Source organism: Lates calcarifer, linkage group LG24, assembly GCF_001640805.2.
Source record: "Lates calcarifer isolate ASB-BC8 linkage group LG24, TLL_Latcal_v3, whole genome shotgun sequence".
NCBI classification, from domain to species: Eukaryota; Metazoa; Chordata; class Actinopteri; family Centropomidae; genus Lates; species Lates calcarifer.
The window spans coordinates 10,453,971-10,477,517 of NC_066856.1; the positions used below are offsets into that span (position 1 = coordinate 10,453,971).

General features: G+C 40.5%; 2 protein-coding genes across 2 annotated transcripts in view; one reads left to right on the forward strand and one right to left on the reverse strand.

Moving 5' to 3' along the window:
• Nucleotides 1-3,318: 3,318 nt before the first annotated feature.
• Nucleotides 3,319-7,014, reverse strand: gdap1 (ganglioside induced differentiation associated protein 1). Its single transcript, XM_018673996.2, has 6 exons — nt 6,813-7,014; nt 5,764-5,956; nt 5,047-5,220; nt 4,380-4,474; nt 4,018-4,132; nt 3,319-3,808 (listed from the first exon to the last, which is right to left on the reverse strand). Exons 1-6 carry the CDS (start codon nt 6,966-6,968, stop codon nt 3,456-3,458), a joined length of 1,086 nt encoding a protein of 361 aa, XP_018529512.1. The 5' UTR covers nt 6,969-7,014; the 3' UTR covers nt 3,319-3,455.
• Nucleotides 7,015-8,157: 1,143 nt separating this feature from the next.
• The window catches only part of jph1a (junctophilin 1a), a 31,995-nt gene continuing 16,605 nt past the window's right edge, over nt 8,158-23,547 (forward strand). Inside the window, exons 1-3 of the mRNA XM_018673994.2 lie at nt 8,158-8,321; nt 8,455-8,953; nt 11,436-12,204. Of these exons, the coding sequence (XP_018529510.1) occupies nt 8,575-8,953; nt 11,436-12,204 (1,148 nt within the window). The 5' untranslated portion in view covers nt 8,158-8,321; nt 8,455-8,574. The remainder of the gene's footprint in view (nt 8,322-8,454; nt 8,954-11,435; nt 12,205-23,547) is intronic.

Below are 23,547 nucleotides of genomic sequence, written 5' to 3' on the forward strand. Positions count from 1 at the left end.
CAACGAGGAAACTGAAATGTCTCTCCAAATTGTCTCATAGTTATGGATTTGGTTGAATTGGTAAGGTCTGTGATCCACATATTAATAAAAGTCAAGGCAGCGAGCATTTATCATAAATATTGGAAAGATGTCCTTTAAATGTCTCTGCTAATTTATCAAATCTGTCAGCAGCTCATATAAACACTTGACCTCGTGTGTAGAGCAATTCAAATATTTTGTTGTATTTGTTCGTCCAAGGTGTTGAGGACTGTTTAATGATACAGTAATATGCTGACAGCTCCTTCTAATATTACATGATACTGACTCTGCAACAAAGAGAAGAAGTCACCATTGTTTTTGCAATCTCAGAGAGGAGAACTTAGTCCAATTATTGTGAACCACCTGTTGGATTTTAAACAAGCGAATAGCGAGATGTCAGGACCAATCATTTGAACAATTCCTGACCATGTCCAGCTCCAAAAGGAGGTTATTTTGTCAGCTGGCTGAATTGATTTTTGGCTGCAAATGTCTCTCTAATATTTAGCAGTCCACACAAGAAAATTATACTCCTGCACAGCTTGAATGGTATGCATACTAACCTGCATGTTTTAAGGATTAGTAGTTTTCTTAAAATACAAGTAGTTTTGAAAATACAGAAGCTCAAGGAGCATGCCCCCTTCCATATGAATTATGGGATGAATGTTGTTTTCCCTATAATTCACAGAGATGAGTGTTCTTTAAGGAAATGCTGCCCTCTAGTGGGAATATATGTGCATGTTTACTTCTTTACATCAATATTCATCACAGAAAAAGACAATTTCTAGTTTTAAATGAATGGCAGGGGCTGAATTAAATTCATCACCCTTTCTGTAATGATACACTACATTCACCAAGCACTTTAGCTCTGTACTAATACTTGGCAGGGCCTCCCTTTGCTCTCAACACAACAACCTCCTTTCATCATGGTATGGCTTCCACAAAATGAAGATTCAGGTCCATGTTGACATTATTGCATGACATAATTTGTTCAGATTTGTCAGCTGCACATTTACGCTGCCAGTCACCTGTTCTATTACTTCCCACATTGGATTCAGGTCTGCTGATTGGGGAGGTCACTTAAGTACAATGGCATCATTGCCATATTCATGAGACCTGTTTGAGATGACTTTTGTTTGGATGGGCAAAGTGTGGCCATAAAGGGAGGCACATGGTCAGCAACAATACTCGGATAGGCTTTGGCATTCAAGCAATGATTGACTGGTATTAAGGGGCCAAAAGTGTGCCAACAAAATGTTACCCACAACATTACACTACCATCACCAGCCTGGGCTGTTGACACAAGGCAGATTGGTTCATGGATTCATGCACTTGATGCCAAATTCTGACTCTACCATCTGTGTGCCTCAGCAGAAATTAAGGTTCATCAGAGCAGGCAATGTTTTTCCATTCTTCAACTGTCAGGATTTGGTGAGTCTGAGCCCACCACTGCCTGAGATTTCTGTTCTTGGCTGACATGAGTGGGACCCAACATGGCCCTGTGTTCTTAAAGCCCATCTGCCTCATGTTGTTCATTCTGAGATGCTTTTCTGCTCACCACAGTTGTAAAGAATGGTTATCTGAGTTACCTCAATTTTCTGTCAGCTCCAACCAGTCTGACTTTTCTCCTCTGACCTCTCTCATCAACAAAGTCTTCCTGTCTGCAGAACTGCCACTCACTGGACGTTTTTTGTTAGTGACCATTGTGAGTGAAAATCCCAGGAGATCAGCAGTTTGAGAAATATTCAAACCTGCTCTTCATGCCACTGTCAAGTCACTAGGATCAATTTTTTTCTCCTTTCTGATGTTTGATGTCTGACCTGTATCTGCATGGTTTTATGCTTTGTACAGCTGCCATGATTGGCTGATTGGATAATTGCAAGAAAAAGCAGGTACACAGGTGCTCCTAATAAAGGATGTAGATCATTAATGTTTGTCTTTGGTATACATTGATATTCATGCATTTCCATGCATTTATGACTTTGACCCTTCTATCTCAAGATTACACCTGTGTGATATAACCCTGTCGTAAAAATGATGTCATGTAGGTTGCCATTTGCAAGGGTATGATTTTCCAGAGCTAACACACAAGTATGAGCTTATGGTGCTTTTGACTGCTGCACTCACATGTGGCTTTAACACGTGTGAGGCATTTCTTTGACAGCTACATTACCCAGCCCTCTGGACATTGAAAACAAAGGCCAGACTTCGTTGAAAGGTCTAGCGTGTGTCTGTTTTATGTGAGGCGGAGCTCACGTGAGGAGGCGTTTAAATCAAAGCTGAGCACATGTTAAATGTCAGCGTCAACCATGGAGGTTTTGACTGGGCAAACAAATTACTGTGGATGTTGACTTGCATCCAGACTCTGGGGAATGTGATTAGCAGCCTTTACATGTTTAGATGTGGAATTTTAAAATGTTTAAAACCTGTATGATATATGATAGCTTATTAAATGATGCTGAGCTGTGAATTTTTAATGCCATTCTCAATTATACTTGGTGGACAGGAAACCTGGGAGACTGTTTGGAAGCAGTTTAATCTCAGACAGATGTGGCATATGATGGTCTGGAGAAGATGTAAACAAGATAGGAAAAGCAATTCAATCAGCTATTGTTACACAGAGAATATTTAAAGCAATTATCCATCAATCATATGGTAAAACATGAGTGCAGGTCTGATAACGTGGAGTTCCTACAGAGCTGTGGTCAAATGCAGAAACATGTTTTTACATACGGTATGACAACTGTTGGGCAGACTTGGTCACAGAAAGCAGGTTGCAGGCTTCTAGTTTACTTTTTAAAAATTCTATCATGCAAACATCAAATGATAAACATATTAGGCTATTAATAAGTACACATACAGGAGACCATACTTGTGTTTTTCGCATGTTTTAGCCTATTTGCTATACATGATGTGTGTCTTACAACTTTAAAGCGAAATCCAAGCTGAAAAGCTGAAAGCTGAAAAAACAAACTCCTCACCTGGAAGATGGCCAGACTGTTTCCTAGACCATCTGTGCTTATCATACTTGCTACTAAAGCATTACTTGTGATTATAATGCTGTTCAGAAACTGACACTCAATTTGTAGAGCTAAAAAAACACTCCAGATATGGTAAATGTAATTTATAATCAATGCAACAAAACATGCAAAAACACTAGTATGGTTCTTCAAGTCAGTCCTTTGGTGTGTAATGCAGCAGTCACATAATGACGATGACTAAAAGTGCATTTTGTGCAACCAGCAACACAGAAAACAATCAAGGTGTGTTACAATTACATATTACTGATATGTCTTAATTAATTAATTATATTCTTCTATGTATTTTAACTTAAGACAATTTAAACTTGTTTTTTGATATACGCAACATTTCTCTTATTTCATCTCTTTCTTTACTACTCATCCCCACATCAGTTCAGTCCCAAAGCACCTCAACATCCCTCAGCTAAAGGCAGTAAGCCTCTTCTTCATGTAAAGAAAAGCGAAGTATGTAGCTCCTCCTAGAATGCCTATCAACAGAGTGGTACCGACAATAACTGGCGCATTCTTCCTGGCCACGCGAAATGCCACAGGCAGGACGGCAGATATCAGGATGTTGTTGACATGGCCCAGGACCCTCCTGAAGGCCGGGCGTTCCACCACACGCTCATAGTACGTTTCCAGGTTGACACGGTTACCGTTGCCCCAGTAGCGGCGGGAGAGGCCGAGGAACTTGAGGCGGTGTAAGGTTACTGCCAGAGAGACGTCAGCCATGCTGAAGAACTCACCACACAGCCAGGACTGACTGCCTTCTTCTACAAGTGACAGAGAGCAGAAGGATGTAAATTCTACTGTCATTATAATTTTAATGCGCAGCAATGAATAAGAGTCAGCAGTGGCACCTTTTAAGTTGACTGGCAATAATGTTTTCATATTATTACTGTCAGATTGACATAATTATATCCATTACTGTGTATTTGTTATTAGTTACAGTGGTTACCAAGCGACAAGATGTTGTGGTTACCTGGTGTTTCTTCCACCCTCCTCTGAAGCTCTGTCTCTACCTGGTCCATCACACTGTCCAGTTCATCCAGAAGCTTCTTCAGGTACTTCATGTTATCATGGTCAAATAACTTAGACTGCAGAAACATTTTTTCTGTATAAATACATTGCTTCACAGCACATTTACCTGTACTAAACACTGAAGGTGAGTCATGCTACCCATCCTATGCAGAGCAACAACAACAGAAGCAGTGAAGCTGAGAAAGTGTTTTGGTTTTGTCAGGCAGCATGGGTCTTAGAGGGCACAAACCTCTGTGAACTGTAAATCATAAATCAACCCAACAGTTTCTCATACTTGGCACTCTGCTAATTTGAGTAACTTACTTTTAAGCGCCTTTGTTTTGCTATATAAGCATCTTTCAGCTCCGGGTTCTGCTCTGCCAGTTTTTTTAGCTCAGACTGTGTGTTTCCAATCTGTGCTGTCACACAAAAACAGGGGATAATATTAGACACAATGAGACACATGAGGGTTTTAAGTATGACATTCTTTAGTGGAAATCAGTAATTTCATATAGAAGCCTCTCCTTTCATGCAAACAGCTTCCTCCTCTAAACAGATTACATTAGTAAGTATAGGGCATGTGGACAAGAATCAGAGGTTTCCATCTGAATTATAGAAAGGGCCACTTTATTCATCTCAGTGTAGTTCCACAGCCATGAAAATAACTATAGTGTTCTCCCTTTGCCTGATTTCTATAAAAAAAATTAAGAAGGTAGAATAAGATTTTAGATTCGGTAGAATAGGATGTGTGTAATATCAGTGCACCACAGAAAAATGTGCACAGCCTCCACGATGCTACCTTGGCATGAAGTGAGATCCTTGTGGAACGTTTCCAACACTTCGTTGAATCCGTGCCTAAAAAATGTCTGGCTGTTGTGTAGGCAAAAAGGTGTCCTATCCAATACAGGAAACAACTAACAAAGTCGAGCCATGGATAGATATATACATAAGATTGTATATTACTACTGCAGTGCATCTCTGTGTGTCTTACTTCGTATGCATGTGGCAGCATATGCTGGTATGTGGGAGTCCACTGTGATCTCAGGGTGGAGGATGCAGCCATGGGTGTAGGCATCCATCTGTAGTGAATCCAGCAGCTCTCTGTAGTGCTGCACTCTGTGATAGTATGTACTGCCCTCTTCAGGGACCAGCTTGGGAGTGCCCTCTGAAAATAAGCAAGTCATAAAAAGCAAGGTGTGAATTGTGACTTTGTTTCTTTTAAAACAGTAGGGAATCAAAGTGATTTTTAACACAGACAACAGAGAATCCTGGCAAAACAATAAATGTTTGATACAGACACCTCCCTAGGGGATGATAAATTAGGGTTAGGAAAAGGAAAAGTTACGTTTTTTAATGTAAAAAAAGGGGGGTATTTAATAGTGTCATTTTTCATTAGCTTAAACGGTTCCATGCTTACCAGATTTTCACTCCTTTTATGGTGACTGGATGAGACCCTTAGAGCAAAGCTATCATGGATCAGTGCAAACTAAGAGAAAATTAATGAATGAATGAAAAATCAACAAATGCATGATACATAGCTTAAAACAAATGAAAAAACATACATTTATTTTAAAACCAAAAGTTCAACAAAAAGGAAAACGAAAAGTGTAGAAAAAAAAGTAGAAAACTCTGAATGGAGCCCAACTTCTACCCTAGCCAGTCCTGCTACAGCGTATTAAAACAGAGTGATGTCTTAATTTAGTCTCACCATCATTGAAGTTGTTCTCCAGGTAGTCCATGATCTGTGTCGGGTCACAGATGACGTTGTCATTGTGGACTAGGACCGGCACTTCACCAGTCGGATTCAGACGCATGAACCAGGGCTCATTGTGTTCACTGAGTGGCAGGCTCACATCATACTCTTGACAGTGCAGACCTTTCTCTGCTATAGCCAGACGCACCTACAAAACAACTGTGATGAGACTGTGTGACTGTGATAGAAGCATAAACATCTTAATAATTATACCTATGGAACTATACTGGACTAACTAATATCAATTCTGGCACATGTTTCAAGGGAACAATGTTCAAATAAATCATTAGAAAGCATTTACAAACAATCTAAAATCTTAAATATGAAGCTCACATCCAATTGTTTACAAGCCCCTTTAAAAGGCTTAAGATGAAATAAATATTTTGTGTCAAGGACTCACAATCCAGAAAATTGTGTCTCACATACTTCTGCCAAAGAATCTATTTCCACTGAGTGTTCATTGCATACAAAGGAAAGATTAGTTATGTAAGGTTAAATGAAAATGTAACTACTGACTCATTTTAACTCAATTGAATAATACTGATGAATGATCCTAAGAAGCACTTAGCAAGTTAGTTAGTAATCAAATATTTACAGGGAAATCTCCAATTATTCATCCAGTTGAAACCAGATAGATTATCCAAGAGGGAAATTACAAAAGACAACAGATGTCCACAAGTAAGTATGATCTATACTATCTACTGTTGCCCTGATAAGAAATATAACATCAGTACGATTTATCTATTACTCTAATGAGGAACTGCGATGCTGAAATTTTACCCTTTATAGGAAAATTGCTAGGTAAACAAACCACCGGTATTTCCTTGATGAATACTATAGTAAATAATGTATGTCAGTATTATTAATTAAGAAAGAGGGTGTGCTGTGTGTTTCATGAAGCCATAACCATCCACAACAACACACCCATTTTACCATATTTCTAATTAAACCTCTGAGGAGGAGCTGTCCACTGAACAGTGGTGCTGAATCCTAATGACACTCACCTTCTGAGAATTGAAAGACTGAGTCCAGTGATACAGCGTTAATTTAGACTCGCTTTGTTTCGCAACTGTACCACTTTGCTGTTGTACATCTTGCGAGTCCGCTTCTGTGAGAGCAGTTTTCTCATCTTGGGATTCAGTGCTGTTTTCGGACGCCATTTTATCTGTTAGTATTTTAGGGGACAAGTGAGGGCAGCGCAGCACCTAACAGTCGACAGATTACTCCGCCTAGAGGCTCGGAGTGTAATGTAAATCTACTTTTTTTTTTTCATTTTGACAGTATTGAGAAAGCAAACATTTATTTTGCAACATATTGCACAGTCAAAGGTTATCATTTGTATTTTTGGTAAGTGACATAGTTTAAACCTACATCTCGTTTTTTTTTCTTCCTTTGCTCTTTCTTCTTTCTCGTCGTCGTCGTTGCTAATGTTGTTGGTAACTACAGCAAAGTAGGCTAGCTGTTCTAAACCTATATTCTACCCATAGTTCGTTCAAATTCAGATTACCTTCAAGTACATAGATTATTGTGAGGTAAAAGACAACAAATGGGTGTCTACAATGACTGCACTTTTACACTTGAGGGAACACCATCCCCTAGCTATGCAATAAATATATTTGTACAGCAGAGGTCGCTATTAGGTACTAATTGGAAGAGTAGGCTGTTGTTGGTGCACAGCCATTGGTCCTGATAGAAAAAGTGACGATTTAAAAAACACCATTGTCACTTACTCATTGATACTAATGCTAACTAGTTGAAACTGAAGGAGATTTTTTTTTTATTCTTCCTCTTCTTCTTTTTTTTAAATTTATTTTTTTACTTTTTTATTTACTGTAGAGTTTTGATGGTGAATGACCAAACTGATGTGTTGACTAAATTGTTACTGACTTAAGTGCTGACAAAAAATGCAAGTCATTACCTAGTACTTTTTTCACGCACTCACTGTGAACAAAAACTTTCATCAAAACTCTTTCAACATTCAGTCAAACAATAGATACCCACTGAATACAACAGAAGCGTGAGGCATCCGATAAGACATCTGAAAAGATATTTCTGATCCCTGAGACTTAATAGAGCTAGTATTCACTATAATTTAAGGCCATAGAAATATTATTGGGTAACTATGTGCAATAAGATAAACAAAATATAACAAGTCATTCTAAACTCAGTCGATAATCACAAGCACTTATTCTGTGGCCATTGTGGTAAATTGTAATGGAATTGTAATGGAATATATATCTGTGTGAAGTGAGGCGCGTCTTTCAAATGTATAGCCGGGTTTGGCATAACTATAGAGATGCCTTATTTTGAGGGGGTTGAGGCGTCCAGGCTCTTCACTGAGGGGGGTGTGGGGTGGGGAGGGAGTGGGAGGTCCCTGTGGCATGACGTTGCGATTGGCCCAGTGTCTTTCTTCAACACTGACTCGACGCCTCGCTCTCTCTCTCCCTCTGTGATCAGTGGGTGAGAGGGGGGAGACGAGCAACACACAACGGAGAACCCGGCGTGCGCCTCCGGTAAATGACGCCCACCATTCATACCTTTACACACAGTGCATGCCTTTTGTATTACATGTCAGTGTCTGGAAGTACCAGTCCGCTGTCCTCACCCACCTATTTTTTTTTTTTTTTTTTTTTTTTATCCCTCTAGTCATCATCTTGTTGGCTCATCCTTCATCACACCACCGGTCCTGGATCCCCTAACCTCGGTCCTGGAGACGCCTGAGTCTGCAGCAGCGCACAATCTGCTTTATTTCCAGCCTATATCTGAATGACGGGCGGAAGGTTTGACTTCGACGACGGCGGCACTTACTGCGGGGGGTGGGAGGATGGCAAAGCCCACGGACACGGCATCTGCACCGGACCCAAGGGCCAGGGCGAGTACGCCGGGTCCTGGTCGCACGGTTTTGAGATAGTGGGGGTGTACACCTGGCCCAGTGGGAATACCTACAAGGGTTACTGGTCCCAGGGGAAGCGGCATGGTCTCGGCGTGGAGAATAAAGGAAAATGGATCTACCGCGGAGAGTGGAGTCATGGTTTTAAGGGTCGGTACGGCGTCCGGCAGAGCCACAACACACCTGCTAGATACGACGGCACCTGGAGCAACGGGCTACAAGATGGATATGGGATCGAAACTTATGGTGATGGCGGTAAGGAACCCTGTCTTGTAAATGTGGCCCAGTGTTTGTTTAACGTGTGTGTCGCTTTAACGGCTGTGACCGATGATGTGCTCTGTAGCCTGTGAGTGAGGATGCTCAGACTCAAACTGAGGGAGGTTAATGGAAGTACATCAGTGCATGAATTTCCATCTTGATGTGATCTGAGTTGAAGCTGAGATTGCGCACTGCGTATCGTGGCCAAGAACACCAACATCATCCCTCTACAAAAATCTATGACTTATACCCCTAGTGATGTTAACTTGTTGGATACCGTTTAAGATAATGGTTGTTCTCTAATTCCAAAGCTCATCTCATTTGGCAACTACCGGTTGCTCCTCATATGACAGTGGGAGGAGAGTGACTCCTGTTGCCAGCTCAGTGGCACCATGCCCCGTCTAGAAGGAGTTTGGAAATCAGAGCAAATCTATCTGTTTGGAGCCAATTATAGCCAGACTATCACCTACTTCTCTGTCATTTTCACATTTGAACCTGCACTGCAAAAACACCTTTCATAAAGAGTCACGTATCGTTTCCAATTAAAACTAACTTGTCTCATACATTTTCTTAAGAAAGTGTTACATTGTGTAAGTGCCAACACACAAATTCTTGTTTTTAGAATATTCACAAAGCAGGTGCAGTGTAAACAGGAAAATATTAATCCAATTGGATGCAATTTTCAATGTCAAAATAACAGAACTTTTAACTCAAGATAAACATTTTCTCAGTGATCATAATCACACTTTGGACTCATATATGTCTATTCAGCCATGTTAAGTCACGTGCAGGACACATTCTTGGACTAGCAGAAAGTGAGAGGTCAGTGAAAGGCCCCATCCCAGAGCTTTGATCTCACTAATCATAGTTTGTGTTTTGTCTAGAGACCTGTGTCTGATCAAGGAGACAGGATCCCAAATGGCCTCAAAACACACACAAAACACGCAATTCTGTAGCTCTGTTGTGTATTACAGCTTGTCATTGGGTGATTTGTGAGGAGCATTGCCACTAACAGAGGCCTTATGGTGCAGAATAAATGCCTCGCATATGATGGTTACGGAGGGCCAGGCTTGGGAAATCAGCTGATCCTAGAGGATCTACAGAACATCTGGCCGTCTGACCCTGCAACATCCTGATAACTTGATCTGCAGGGTCACCGAATTGAACTGCAGCACAGAGCCAGCCTGTTAATCTCGCACTGTTTATCCATCTAAATTCCTGCCCGAGAAAGTATATCGTTTTCCGTTAGAATCCGACCATTATGGCATATTTCATTGCATTGGTCAATGAGATACGAGTGCAGGATTAACAAGCCTTTCTTATTATTAGGATCAGTATTGTAATATGATGCTCTGAAGAAGCTACAGTAGGCCAGCACTTGCTCATTGGGCTCAGCAGCACCAAATAGGATTAATGAAGTATTTCTCTCATTATGTGACTCATAGCAATTCCCTGTCGTTAGAGACAAATGGATGGTGGTGAATGTGCCTACTGTCAGTGGGGGAGTTAGTGGCCGCCTGAAAATAGGCTCCTAGCTGAGTGATTCACATTCATCCCAAGTGATCCTCAGTATCAGTACCTTAATCATATTTCTGTGATTGAGTTAGTTATGCTCACAGTCCCAGATCTGAGTGGAAGGAGAGAAAACATTTCATTAGTCGACATACTCTGCACCCCTACAGCAAGACTCCTCTGTGTTCCCATATGTAATAGCTGATACAGAGAATATCTGGCCAACAAAATGCCCAACAGGAAACAGATGAACCTTCTTGTGACCATTAAGTACCAAAATAAGTACGAGCTCACTGTGACTAAGAAGGAAAATATTACACTGGTATGACTTAAAAGCTTTTCAGACAGGTTAAGCTATTCAGACATACACATCTTCAAATAAGCACACCCCCCTTAAAGACTCAGTCATTTCTCAGTCTTTCTCAGAAGTTCCAGACTGCAGACATTTTCTAGGCTTATATACTATTTCATTTGATTTAGATAAAAGACTAGCCTTTTTTGGAAGTGGGCCCAGTGAGACAAACTGACTGTACACACAAACAAACACACATACACAAGCAGGACTTTCAAAACATATTGCCTTTGTAAAAGCATTGTGTTGCAACTTTTATGTGAAACAGTTGCCACCTTATATTCCCATATTTAAAAACCATGCACAGATATATCAAATATTCATTTTTGCATTTTTACGACTTTTTCCAGGCATCAGTGCGTTGCATTGTTTCAAGCTGTGTAACAGTGGTTCCCAACCTAAGGCTCAGGACTCCTCCAGTAGGTCCCAAGATAAACCTGAGGGGTCTCAAGAGAATTTACAGGATAGGAAAGACTATACAGCAAAACATTACCTATATATGCAACGTATCTTAGACTTCTTTTGGGATGTTGGGAACGGTAGTTTTATAGGATTGAAAATATACAGTTATCATGACTACTATGACTCACTGATCCATGTCACCTGTTCCCTTAGGTACCTATCAAGGCCAGTGGATGGGTGGGATGCGGCATGGCTATGGTGTGCGTCAGAGTGTTCCCTATGGCATGGCCACCGTTATCAAATCTCCTCTCCGTACATCTCTGGCCTCGCTGCGCTCTGAGCAGAGCAACGGCACCGTGCTCCAGGACCTCTCCTCCCCTGCAGACACGCCAACAGGCAGCCGCGGGGGCTTCGTCCTTAACTTCCACTCAGACAGTGAGGTCGTCACTGGCAAGAAGAAGGGCCTGTTCCGCCGGGGCTCGCTCTTCGGCAGCCTCAGGCAGTTGCGCAAGTCTGACTCTCGGACCTCAATCTCCAGCAAGCGCAGCTCTGCGAGAAGCGACGCCACCATGAGCCGCATCAGCTCCAGCGACGCCAATTCTACCATATCCATTGGTGACGGCGAGCTGCCAGATGAGGACCTACCTCAGGAGGACCATGTGGATGCCACCACGACTGAGAGTTACATGGGCGAATGGAAGAACGACAAACGCAATGGATTTGGTGTTTCAGAGAGATCCAATGGGATGAAGTACGAGGGAGAATGGCTTAACAACAAGCGCCATGGTTACGGTTGCACCGTTTTCCCAGATGGCACTAAAGAAGAAGGGAAGTACAAAAATAACGTGCTGGTGCGTGGAATAAGGAAGCAGTTGATTCCTCTTAAGAACCCCAAAACCAAAGAGAAGGTGGATCGGGCTGTGGAGGGGGCACAGAGAGCTGCAGCCATTGCCAGGAGTAAAGTGGAAATAGCAGCTTCCAGGTACAGTGTTGAAGTGTTTATGTGTGTTCATTCACGCTTCTGTATGTGCATGTGGGTGTATACTGTGTAAACATAACAAAAAGACAAACTGAACATCCTCAGGTGTTTATTTTCACCACTGAAGAGTCAGAGCAGTGGCCTGTTTGACAAATATCTCCTGGTCTGATTGAAGGCTGAGTCTTGTTTAAGTGAAGTCCCATCACAACAGCTCCCGACCTTTATTCATCACCAACAGTCAAGGCTTTTGTGTAGCTTGTGTGATCATCCCTGGAAAAGGTTCTGTTTCTATTCTCTGCCCATATCTTTCATTCTGAGGGAGAGGGCTCAGGCATCTTGTGTGTGTGTGTTGGTTTGTGAGTATGTGGGGGGAGGGGATTTGTGCATCTGTGAATTCATGTGCGTGAGCAGTATAGCCATACCTGCACTCATGCCAAGTGCGTCTCGTGTGCCCAATAACGATACCTGCTCCCCCCTGCCAAGTATTGCTCTGATGTGGCATCTGCTCTTTAACAGGTGGATGAGATGTGACCTTTTCATTTAAAGCCTCCCTCCTACTGGGACACAGTTCAGGGTACGCAGCATCGCTTTGACATCCTCTGGTTTCATTGCATCAGGGAATTATTAGAGTGAAGACTGTGAGGATGTGTACAAGCTGTGAAAAGGTCTCTATGCAATCATGTGTGTTTTGATTTTCTCTCTCTCTCTTTCTCTCTCTCTGTCTCTCTCTCTCTCTTTTATAGGCATACATGAATTTGCATGTCTGAAAACAAATCAACAAGGATACATAAGGCTCCGAATTTTTTCTCTCTATGTTTTATATGGAATGTCTAGAGAGAATGTACTTAGACACAGCAGTGCTTTGAGCTAAATGCTAACATCAGCATGCTAACATGTTGACAGTAATAGTGCTAACATGCTGATGCATAGCAGGTATTGTATAACATTTACTATGTTCAGCATCTTAGCTTAGCGTGTTAGCATGATGCTAACACAGGCTGATGGGAATGTTTTGCAGGTATATGGTCATCAAAGCATTGGACAAACTGAAATTTTGACCTGATGATGGCACCAGATGAAAGTTATTACATTAGGAGCATGAGTCTGCACCAAATTCCATGGCAATCCATTCAGTAGTTGTCAAGACAGTGCACTCAAAAACACAAATGTCAACCTCTTGGTGATGCTAGAGGAAATGTCATTGAGTTGGAATATTTAGAAGACTTTTTTTCTTTTTTTGGTTGCTCTTCAGAGCCACTAAGCAATAACAAATAACCATTTTGTGCTTTAGGTGTCATTTCATCATGTTGTAGGCTAAATCATCAATCGAAAGTCTACTTTAACTGATAACTGATACATCTACAATAAAATACACACACTCTATATACAAAACACTTGAGACATTGAATAAGCATATTGTGACTCTGAGCTGAGCCCAGGCATACACAGCATTACAGTTTTAGCAGACAATATGAATATTATTCTAACATCTAGACTTTCTTTTATAATATAATAATTCCTCTCCGGTGAGTGGAAGAGAAAATGCTCTATTCTGCAGTTTTTAAGGATATATGACACAGATTACATAAGGTGGATTTAACATGCTTAATATTAAAACTCCTGTATGTTTGTTCCACAGATAAGACCCATGGCATTATAAGTCTGTGTCAGCAAGGGCGCGTGGAGTTGAAATAAACCTACGGGGAAAAAAGAAAAAATGGATAATGTGTTGAAAGAAAGAGCCATCTGATCTCTTCTGCCATGCATTAGAGGAACAATTTACAGCAGAAGTAAACACATGACCTAATGCATAGCGCAAAAGCAACAACAGTAAAAGCATTCAAGCTGATACAAAGTGTTTATGGCAGCAAACAAGGTCCCCTGTACTGTAGTAAGTGATCAAATTACTGGCTGGTACGTGTTGCTTCATCATGTGCTGCTGGAGATCTCAAAACAAGCTCTGTTCTCCTGACTGAAATCAAGATTTTAGTGTATTTTACTGTTATAGCCAGGATGGCAGACTGTGACGGTTGTAAGCATGTTATGTAAGTCTCATTATACAGTGCATGGCAAAAGATGCACTCCCATCGATCCAGTTCTGGTCACATGACTCTCTATCTTTGAATGTGGAGCGTTCCCAGTAGATGAACAGGGAATGAGGGGAGAGAGACAGAGCTAGCAGAAAAGACTACAAAGCAAAAATGGACAAAGGGAGAGAGCAAGGGGATAAATGTTGATTGAATAATTTGGGAGATGCAGCAAATTTGTTGAGCAAGAGCTTTCTGAGGAGTCTGGAGTGGACAGATATGAAAGAGGAGCTGAATAAAAAGGGCACAGAGGGGACACACCCGCCCCCTCTTCTGTGAATTACTGTACAGAGGAGCAATCCCATCAGCCTCTGGGGTGGATCTGATGACCTCATGCTTGTGATCAGCCAATCAATAGAGATCTAGTGTAATGCGTTGGAGTGGAGTGGAGGCTTGGGTCCCTCATTCAGTTATTTTGTCACTCTTATCTATGTAAAATTGACTTCATACTCATGGCTTTCACTGTGCTGTCACCATGTGTGTGTGCAGGAGTGTACGTGTGTGTGGTTCTGTTGGAAGCCTGTGAACTGAGATAAGTGACTGTTAGTGCCATTGAAAAGTTTACTACATCATGATGCTTCTCCCATAAAGCCTCTTTATCACAGATGAGCAGTTCAGGTGTCCTGGTAGCATCAGCATTGTGTATGCTGTATAATCTACAATGACTTTTGTTTTACCTAAACTTTCCTGTCACTCCCTATATTGTCTCATGAAAACAGAAATGTTAAAATACAGTGTGTGTGAGGTGTTAGTATTAACCTACAACAATTACAAAGTACAGAACATCTGCATATTTGTTTACTTTTCTGAATATTTCAGCTCATTTCTAATGTATTATGTGGTGCTTTATCTCACTTTCCTTTTCTTAGCTTAAGTTGATAAAGCACACGTTCCCAATACAGCTAAGAATGATAAAAATGCCCAAACATCAGTGGAATGGAAGCCAAGTGTGTTTTTCCATTTGATAGCACAGATAGGCTCTGGTGAAAGTTAACCAACACCTAATACGCAGGTCCTCTGGAACAGACAAGATATTTATATGGGGTTTATTTTTTTCCTCCTCTCAATCAGCAAAAAACTGAGACAAGTGATATCCAGGAATGTTTCACATGTTTACCAGCACTTTTTTCCCTCCACCATATATGTTGCTTTACAGATAAAAGGCCAAGAAATTTGATAGATTTTGCTGGTGATCCAAACCTGCAATCTCTGGTATTATATAAGTGAAAGTGGACCTTCTGTACAGCTAAACTTAATTTGACATGTGCATGAGACAGCCAAATGCTCACAACAGTTGTAGTTTTCTTCAAAACTCTGGCTGACAACAGCAAGCGTTCACTGTTACTGCTGTTGATTATCATTATTTTAATGTCAAGAGCGATATATTGGGTGATTATCATTTTCAATTATATTTTTAGGCATAATCATGAAACCACTTTAGCTTGAGACATGGTTCTTAAGATATGTTTCAGGATCACACATTTTATTTAATGTAAATTACATGTGATAGGATGTGTTTGGATGTTGGAGTTGGAGAATTTCTCAGCTTTATTAGTTTTGCTCCAAATTCCTTCTTACCATATTGTTAAGTTTGGAATGTCTGGTATTATTTGACATTATTGCTGTTATTGAACAATTTGGCTATAAGTGGAGTATATTTTGAATGAATGAATGAAATTGCTGTGTCAGTCTCATAACACATTAAGCGATTTCCCAATACCTTTTCTCAAATGGAAGTTTTATTAACTTCTGTACTCGAAGCAAGAAGCTGGCAACTGTACATAGAGAACAGAAAAACATTAGGAGCACATGTGCACTGGTATGCATGTACTGTCGCTCGCTCTCTCTCTCTCTCTCTCTCTCTCTCTCTCTCTCTCTCTCTCTTACACACACACACACACACACACACATTCTTCTGTCTATATGTCTTTGCCTAATCAGAACCCACGTCTATCCACACAGGAACACCTCACGCACATACACTAACACGTACACACTCTCTTAGACAAACACATACAGTCAGAGTGCATGCAGTGTCTGCTGCTCTGGTAGTGTGTCAGCAGTGAGTACTGACTAAATAAGGCAAGGCATCAGTTGGCTTATCAGCACCAGCCAGGAATATATACTCGTCCCACCACTGATATAGCAGCCCGCCATCTCACTCACAGTATCATATCTCCCAAATGTGTGTGTGCATGTGTGTGTTCATATAAATGGGAGGAAAAGATTTAAAGAGAATAGAAGAACCTGTGTGTGTGTGTGTGTGTTTGGATGTGAGTGATGAGATAAGGTTGCTATCATTTGGCAAGAGAACAAAGAAAGCGTGTGTAGCGTGTGTTGTGTATTTGTTTCCAGGGGTGTTTGTTTATCACCTGCTGTGGGATGACCTCAGCCACTCACCACCTGCCCTTTTTGGAGAGAGTTATAGATCAGCCTGTGTTTCAACATGTGAACAAAATAATCCCACAAACACTCAGTACATCATGTAAGGTTCCATCTTGGCTGTCCCTCGATGGCGATGACTTCTTCTGCTTGAAATAGGAGCAGAGGTGCAATTGGGTTAATTTTTTCTCAGTCTGTGCATGTGTGTGTTTGATCTTGGTGGAGGTTTTATGAAGTGGCGCCACACACCTTTCTTAAGTATGCCAAATTTCTCCCTTTATGAAGTGACAAAATGTACAGTAGCAATGAGGCACGAAGCGTACAGTTACCGTAACTGTGGCAAGGACTGCCAGACGTCTGAATCACGAGTCAGAGTAAAGCAAGCCGTATCATACAGTATATTTATCCCCCCAACATGTCTCATATTTATGGCAATGTGATGGCATAAGGTAACCCAACATTTATCGCTGACAGAATCAAATGCTCATGCACACACACACATATAAAATAACCCACCACATGTGCCTCATATTATCTATATCAGTGACATTAATGACCCGAGTCATTGCCAGCTAGTACATACAGTATGAAAGAGCTATAAATAATGTAGCTGTTGCAATGGCAAATGCATCACGAGTTAGTCAAGCAGTTTTAAATGAACCACAATACAATCAAATTACAGTGTGTGTAATGTGATTTTATTCTGTACTTCACCACATTATCATTACATAAAGTCATAGTAAGCAGCCTGAAAGACATCAATGGATGAGACCATGGAGGAAGATTAAGTAACAGTGTTCCACTATTGTATGCATTACATGAAACCAGATTCTTCATGTGCATAAAACTACATCTAACTTTGTTAGTTTATAGCCATGCTAGCAGGTCTAGAGATGGTCTGATTTAGTCCACCACTTTGGTCCAGACTCAGATATCTCAAAATCTAGTGGACTGATTCATACAGGATTTTGCCACATTCAGGGTCTAGGTTTCCCTCTATTGCCTCAGGTCAAAAGTTTGTTTTGCTCAGTACTTGCAAAACCACTGACACTCTCATCAGCCTCAGATGTACTGTTAAGAACTAATTAGCAACATGGTGAACATGGTAAATATTATGCTAAACATCAGCATGTTAACATTGTGATTGTGAGTCTGTTAGCATGATCATGTTAGCATTTAGCAAGTACCACCTAGCTTAGGTACAACCAGCTGCTGACATGTCTATATATAAGGTCTTCTAAATTAGTAGCACTACATGATTAGATTCATCATCAGGACGTGATTGTGCCAATAGCTGATAAATTATGTTTTAGTGAATCTTTACTCAGTGCTGAAACTGCAGTGATATAAATGATCAAGAGTAGGTGTAACAATTTATCAGAGCATATACAACACATAAGTAAATGCTCCACGTAAGTAGCTCAATAAAAGTTGATTCCACATTGCCAAAATTCTTGTACAGACAAGACACTAGATCATGACAATAAATGACTGAAGCAGGAGGTCAGATGCTGTTGATACACGTCATAATGCCATATCTCAGTGAGCAGGAATGATGTAGAAAGACCTTATATAAACAAAAGAATAGCTGTGTTTTCAAGGTGAAAATTAAAAGCCATATTTCTTTCTATTTCCTTCTTAATATTTCTCCCTGGTGGGAGATGGTAGGAAGGTGAGAGGAGGAAGGAAAGTTCTGGCAAAAATCCATCCTCTGCCTGCAGGTCCAGAAACAGGAGTTTGCACTTTATCTTGGCACCATGGAGAGCTTTTTTTAAAAAAGAGGAGGATGAAGAATATGCTGTATGTGTAGATGTAGACTAAATTTGCTGACTTAAAGGTACACTGTACTAAAGCTTTGTTCTGGAGGGAACAGAGGCCTGTGGGAAATGGGCTGTGTGTAAGTGAACTGCTGGGCTGTGTCGACAGCAGTGGCGATAGGATTGGGTTTCACTGACATGCCATTACATTGTGGTGCTGTGGCTTGTAATCTCTCTGAGAATGGCACATATTTTTACAGCCTCTCAAGAAAGACTGGGATGAGTCAGCCAGGCAGGCGGGCAAGCAGGCAGAAGGGAGAGTCATGTGGAGTCCAAGGCTGTTATAAAGAGGTTAACTCATGTAGTGGTTCACCTGCAATCATTAAAAATTTAGAAGTGCTCCTTCTACAGTTGGGTTTTACCCACTCCTCCATCTCCTAAAATCTTTCCTTTACTTTGTTTATGAAGAATTTCCCTACAACACTGAATTCCTTTCATTATTAAACCGCAAATGTGATGCACTACCTCTTTCTTGTGTATCATCATGAGTTAATTGCATAGGTTAATAAGAGTCAGACACAGTGTAGTGGGATAAATATTGCATTTTACACACTGTGATTTGAGATGCAGAGAGAGTGCAAGCAAACAGTGATTCTGTTCAGTAAGCAAGTGAGCTCTCTCAGGATTTCCTTCTCTGTGTGTGCTCATGTGTGTGTGCTATACTCCTGAGAATTTCCCTGTGACGTGACAAGATATTACATAAAAATCCCCAATGACAATGTGTAATGGTGTATAATTCTTTGCACCTGTTTAACAGCAGTTTACATCATTTCATATTGGCATATACTGTACATCAATACTCAAACACACATGCAACTTACTTATGTCTTTAGTCACCTCACCAGCAGACTTCAGCACCATTGATCCTAAGTCTATAACAATGATATGGTAATTAAGCTGAGTGCAACAGCTCGATATTAGGAAGACATCCTTAGTTATTTGTCATCTTGTGTTCTGTGCACTAATTTACAGCCCATAATAAAATACTTGACCTGCTCCAGAGGCATCATCACTGGTAGGAAATAAACCTGTTAAGTCCTCAAAATAGTGTCCACAGCATGTAGACTGTGACTGTGGCAGTGTCTATAAATATGCACTGAGGAGGCAGAGCATACTTTTCACCCTAAAATCAACCACTTAACTGTCTGTTTTGTATTTTGGTGGCCTTCCAAGATATTATGTAGACGTACCTTTTTTTGATTAGTTTGAGTAAAATAGTTGCCCACTATACAAGGTGACAAGGAGTTCGTATAGATACATTGACAAATGGGGATGTTTTATTTATGCAGAATGCAGCAACGACCTAAAAAATGGACAGCTAGGAATGACTGGTATGGCCGATATATCATCCAGCCTTATTCATACAAAACATTACAAACATGTAATATTCCACACTGAAAAGACATAAAATAATTAATACCTGTTATGTCTGTTATGCACACATAAAGAATGGTACGAACACCAGAGTTACCATAATAGTAGGCATCTGCTTATTCAGACACAAAGAACAGTAAGTCTCAGCCTCAGTTTGAGCTGCCTGAGGTGACTCTTAAAATCTGCTGGTTTTTAGTTTTTTTTTTTTTGTTTTTTGTTTTTTGTACCTGCTACCACAGCAGTGTGTCTTTAACCTCTGGATACTAATGTGCCCCACTAAATCTGTTCAGCCACTCTGATTGGCTAGCTAGGCTGCTTTCACTCCAGATGTTCACGGATTGGATTATGGAATTATCACTTCTCTTGTTGATTCAGAGTATTGCTATTCCACATCGAATCCCTCCGTGAAGCATGCAACTACTCTTGTAGTCACATGCCTAGATGATACAGTGTGTGTGGCCGTGTTCATGATGAATTTTCTTTAGGATTTAGTGGAGGGGAATCTGTTTAACTGTGAACATGGTTGTGCAGTGAGGATATTTCATCCATCACTGTCACCTTTTGTTGGATTCTATTATTACAGTGATGCAGAACATAACCAACACATCCTTAGAAGTTGCAGTTGTTGATTATGAGGCATTATTGAATAAACATTTTTCATCATACTTGACTTTTTATGCTACTTTTAGTGTTTTCTTTTTGTATGTTTTCTAGTTAGTCCATAAAATAGACATAAAAGATCAAGTGTGTGAAGATTGCATCACAGTTTTTCAGCTGTGGGCAGATGTAACCTAATACTAATGCTTCTTTTGGCTTTGCACTGAAGAGGAAATTGATGGTTGTGTGTATATGATTGTGTGCAAGAGAGTGTGCGTGCATGTGTGTGTGTGTGTGTGTGTGTGTGTGTGCAGACACTAGGGTGAATGGTGGCAGGAGATTGGAGGAGAGAGAGCACAGACCATAATTAAAACTATTCCTTAAGCTCAAGTGGTTGCCAGGCAATGTGACCTTTACTCACACAGGTTCAGCTTCGGATGTTGAGCCTCGTAGTTAAATGAGACACACTATGGAGCGGCTGTTTGTGTGTGTGTGTTTCTCTGTGTCTGTGCTGCCTTGTTTTCTGCCAAGTTGTAAACCCTTACACTAGATCATTTTGCCAAAGTACATTTACATTAATTTAATTTGAAGAGAGTTTTATTGTGTATGTGTGTCCATAAGTGTCCATGAGAGTGTATGTGCTTGTGCGTGTATGCGAGATTACACCCATACAGTAGGCTGTAGTGTGGGTTTGTTCATTTGCAAATTCATTAATACAGGCCAGATGCCTGGTTGGACAGCTTGCTCAAGTGTCTCTGGTGGTTACCATGGTTACTGCCTCACAGCCGTCATCATCGTGTCAGCCATTTGTTGATTTTCTTTATAAAGTAGCAGAGTGAAGAGGCGCTGTTAGTTTAACATTGTGTTTATTCATCCTTGAAGGCTTGTGTAACGTGTCTGGTTCCAACTGGAGATTTACAATGCATGCATGGACTGTTATTATAGAGATACAACTATGGATACCCCTTAATGTAATAATGCAAACACAGTGAATGGATGTGTTTCATCGACACTGATTCCCAGTAGGCCTCATTATGGCACGGCTCAGTAATGGTCCTTTTCAACTTGTTGATTGTGTTTCTGTGTATGTGTGGACAGATAACACCTACCTTAACGGTCATTTGCATGAGAGGTAGCTCATTTTTCTAAGGCATGGGTCAAAAGTTTTTGCATGTATGTGTGTTTGCATGTATATATGTTGTATAATGTTTGCATAGTAATGTGAGAACATATCTTGATTTACATCCGAGCCCTGTGTGTGTCTGTGTTTGTGGAAACAGTTTGCGTGCAAGTGGGATGTAGTACAACACCAGTTTAAGTCACTGAAATTGTTAACACTTTGGCTCCTTGGGTAACAGCTGCTCTTACTGCAGCACAAGTTCATCTTGAGTTCAGAACATTCAAGTTAATATTTTCCCTAATTTTATTTTAGTGCTGAAACAGATAGTTTGTTACTTAGTCCACCAACAAATTAAATTAACAAGAATTTACAATATGTATCTGATTAATATTTAAGTCAAGCAGAAATGTTAAGTATTCCTTTCTGCTTGTTATCATTTTAAATTGAATACCTTTGGGCTCTAGGAAAATGTGCGAAATTTTATAGGGATGCATTTTTTTCTCTTTACACTGCACTGTACTGAGCTATGGACTTCATTCACTTCTTATGTCAGATGTATGCAGTTAAATCCCTAATATGCTGTTCTAATCTAATAAAAACACAGGAGCATACAAGGTGGACTGAGTGCCTTAAGCATGAAAACTAAGAAGGGATCAATTCATGTCTTCATTCATGTCTTCTATGTGTTTTTTTATGTGGAGAATTAAAATTTTATTTTTGTTAAGATAATATTAAGGCTTTAAAAAGGGCTATATTTTAAGCCATGTTGGCTTGACTGACAGGTGGCTTTAATAGTTTAATAGTGTTGTTCAACACTAACTAACAAGCATTGAGGCAATAGTAAAATCAAATCCAAGCCCTCAAAACATCAGTGTATGGTTTAGCTACCATCGGGCCCCTCCCATTTTGTGTCATTAGCTGTATCAGCTGTGGCCATGTTTCACTAGCAGTGTTGACACAAGGAGCACAGAGCTGAGGTCTGAATCCCTGCCATTGCCCTTCACCAAAACCAGAGGGATCATCTCAGCAAGGGATTGTATGTCACTCTCTCAGCGTGCCCATGAGGACTCATATCAGCACTCAGAGAAGAGCGTTTCAGACATTCACCATAACAGAGCTTGAAACATGTACTACAAAACATAGTCATGTACAGTGTTTATTGTAATGCAGTAATTCAGCACATGCATATTCACAGTAGTTTGTAACAAGCACTTATACACATTCACACACTAAAAACTTTCTGCAGGGACATACACACAAAACACATACCTGCAACCATGTGTTTTTGGATGAAGGCCAGGTGAAGTCTCAGAGGAGGGTTCACTACAGAGCTCCTGAGTAGAGAACACCAGTGGGAGATTAGGTCTGTTTGTAATCCAAAGCCAGAAATGTCAGTAGAGTTTGGGGATTTTTTTCCTGTTTAATCAAAAACGATTCTATTCATTCTTCTTTGCAGAAATGAAGTCTGTGTTTGGGAGCAGGTTTTCAATCTGTCCCTACAACCTTTGTATCAAAAAATGACATGACAAATGCATTATTTCAAAATGGAATCTTTAAAGGTGCTGTATGTTTTGCTATTACTACATAGCCAGTGTTAGCATTAACAAGTGCTTCCCACAGTAGTTACTGTAGCATCTAGTCTGCCCTCAGTACACCATGAGAGGACAAAGAAGTAGCACTGCCCAGAGGGAGTATACTGACCTCTTGTCTTGTAAACATAAACATAGCTGAAGCTCTTGGTAAGTAAACAACTGTTAATGCTAACATTGGCTATGTAGAGAGAGCAAAAACTTACATATACCACCTCTAAGTCATGAAGGTACACATCAAATATTGCAAGGCTGCAATTATCATAGTCTGCTTTTCACAAACTTGAGAGTTCTCAATTTTTTCTATACGCTAAATATGAAACTAGACTCAACAGGGGATTAGCGTATCTTAGTCAAAGACTGGAAGCTTGCCAGTTAGT

What these genes read in the sequence shown, in the direction of transcription:
- gdap1 (XM_018673996.2), bottom strand. Translation starts at nt 6,968, where the DNA reads ATGGCGTCCGAAAACAGCACTGAATCCCAAGATGAGAAAACTGCTCTC. An exon ending in CAAAACAAAGGCGCTTAAAA is followed by an intron (nt 4,133 to 4,379) that starts GTAAGTTACTCA and finishes ATGTTTCTGCAG; the next exon opens with TCTAAGTTATTTGACCATGA. An exon ending in GAGGGTGGAAGAAACACCAG is followed by an intron (nt 3,809 to 4,017) that starts GTAACCACAACA and finishes TGTCACTTGTAG; the next exon opens with AAGAAGGCAGTCAGTCCTGG.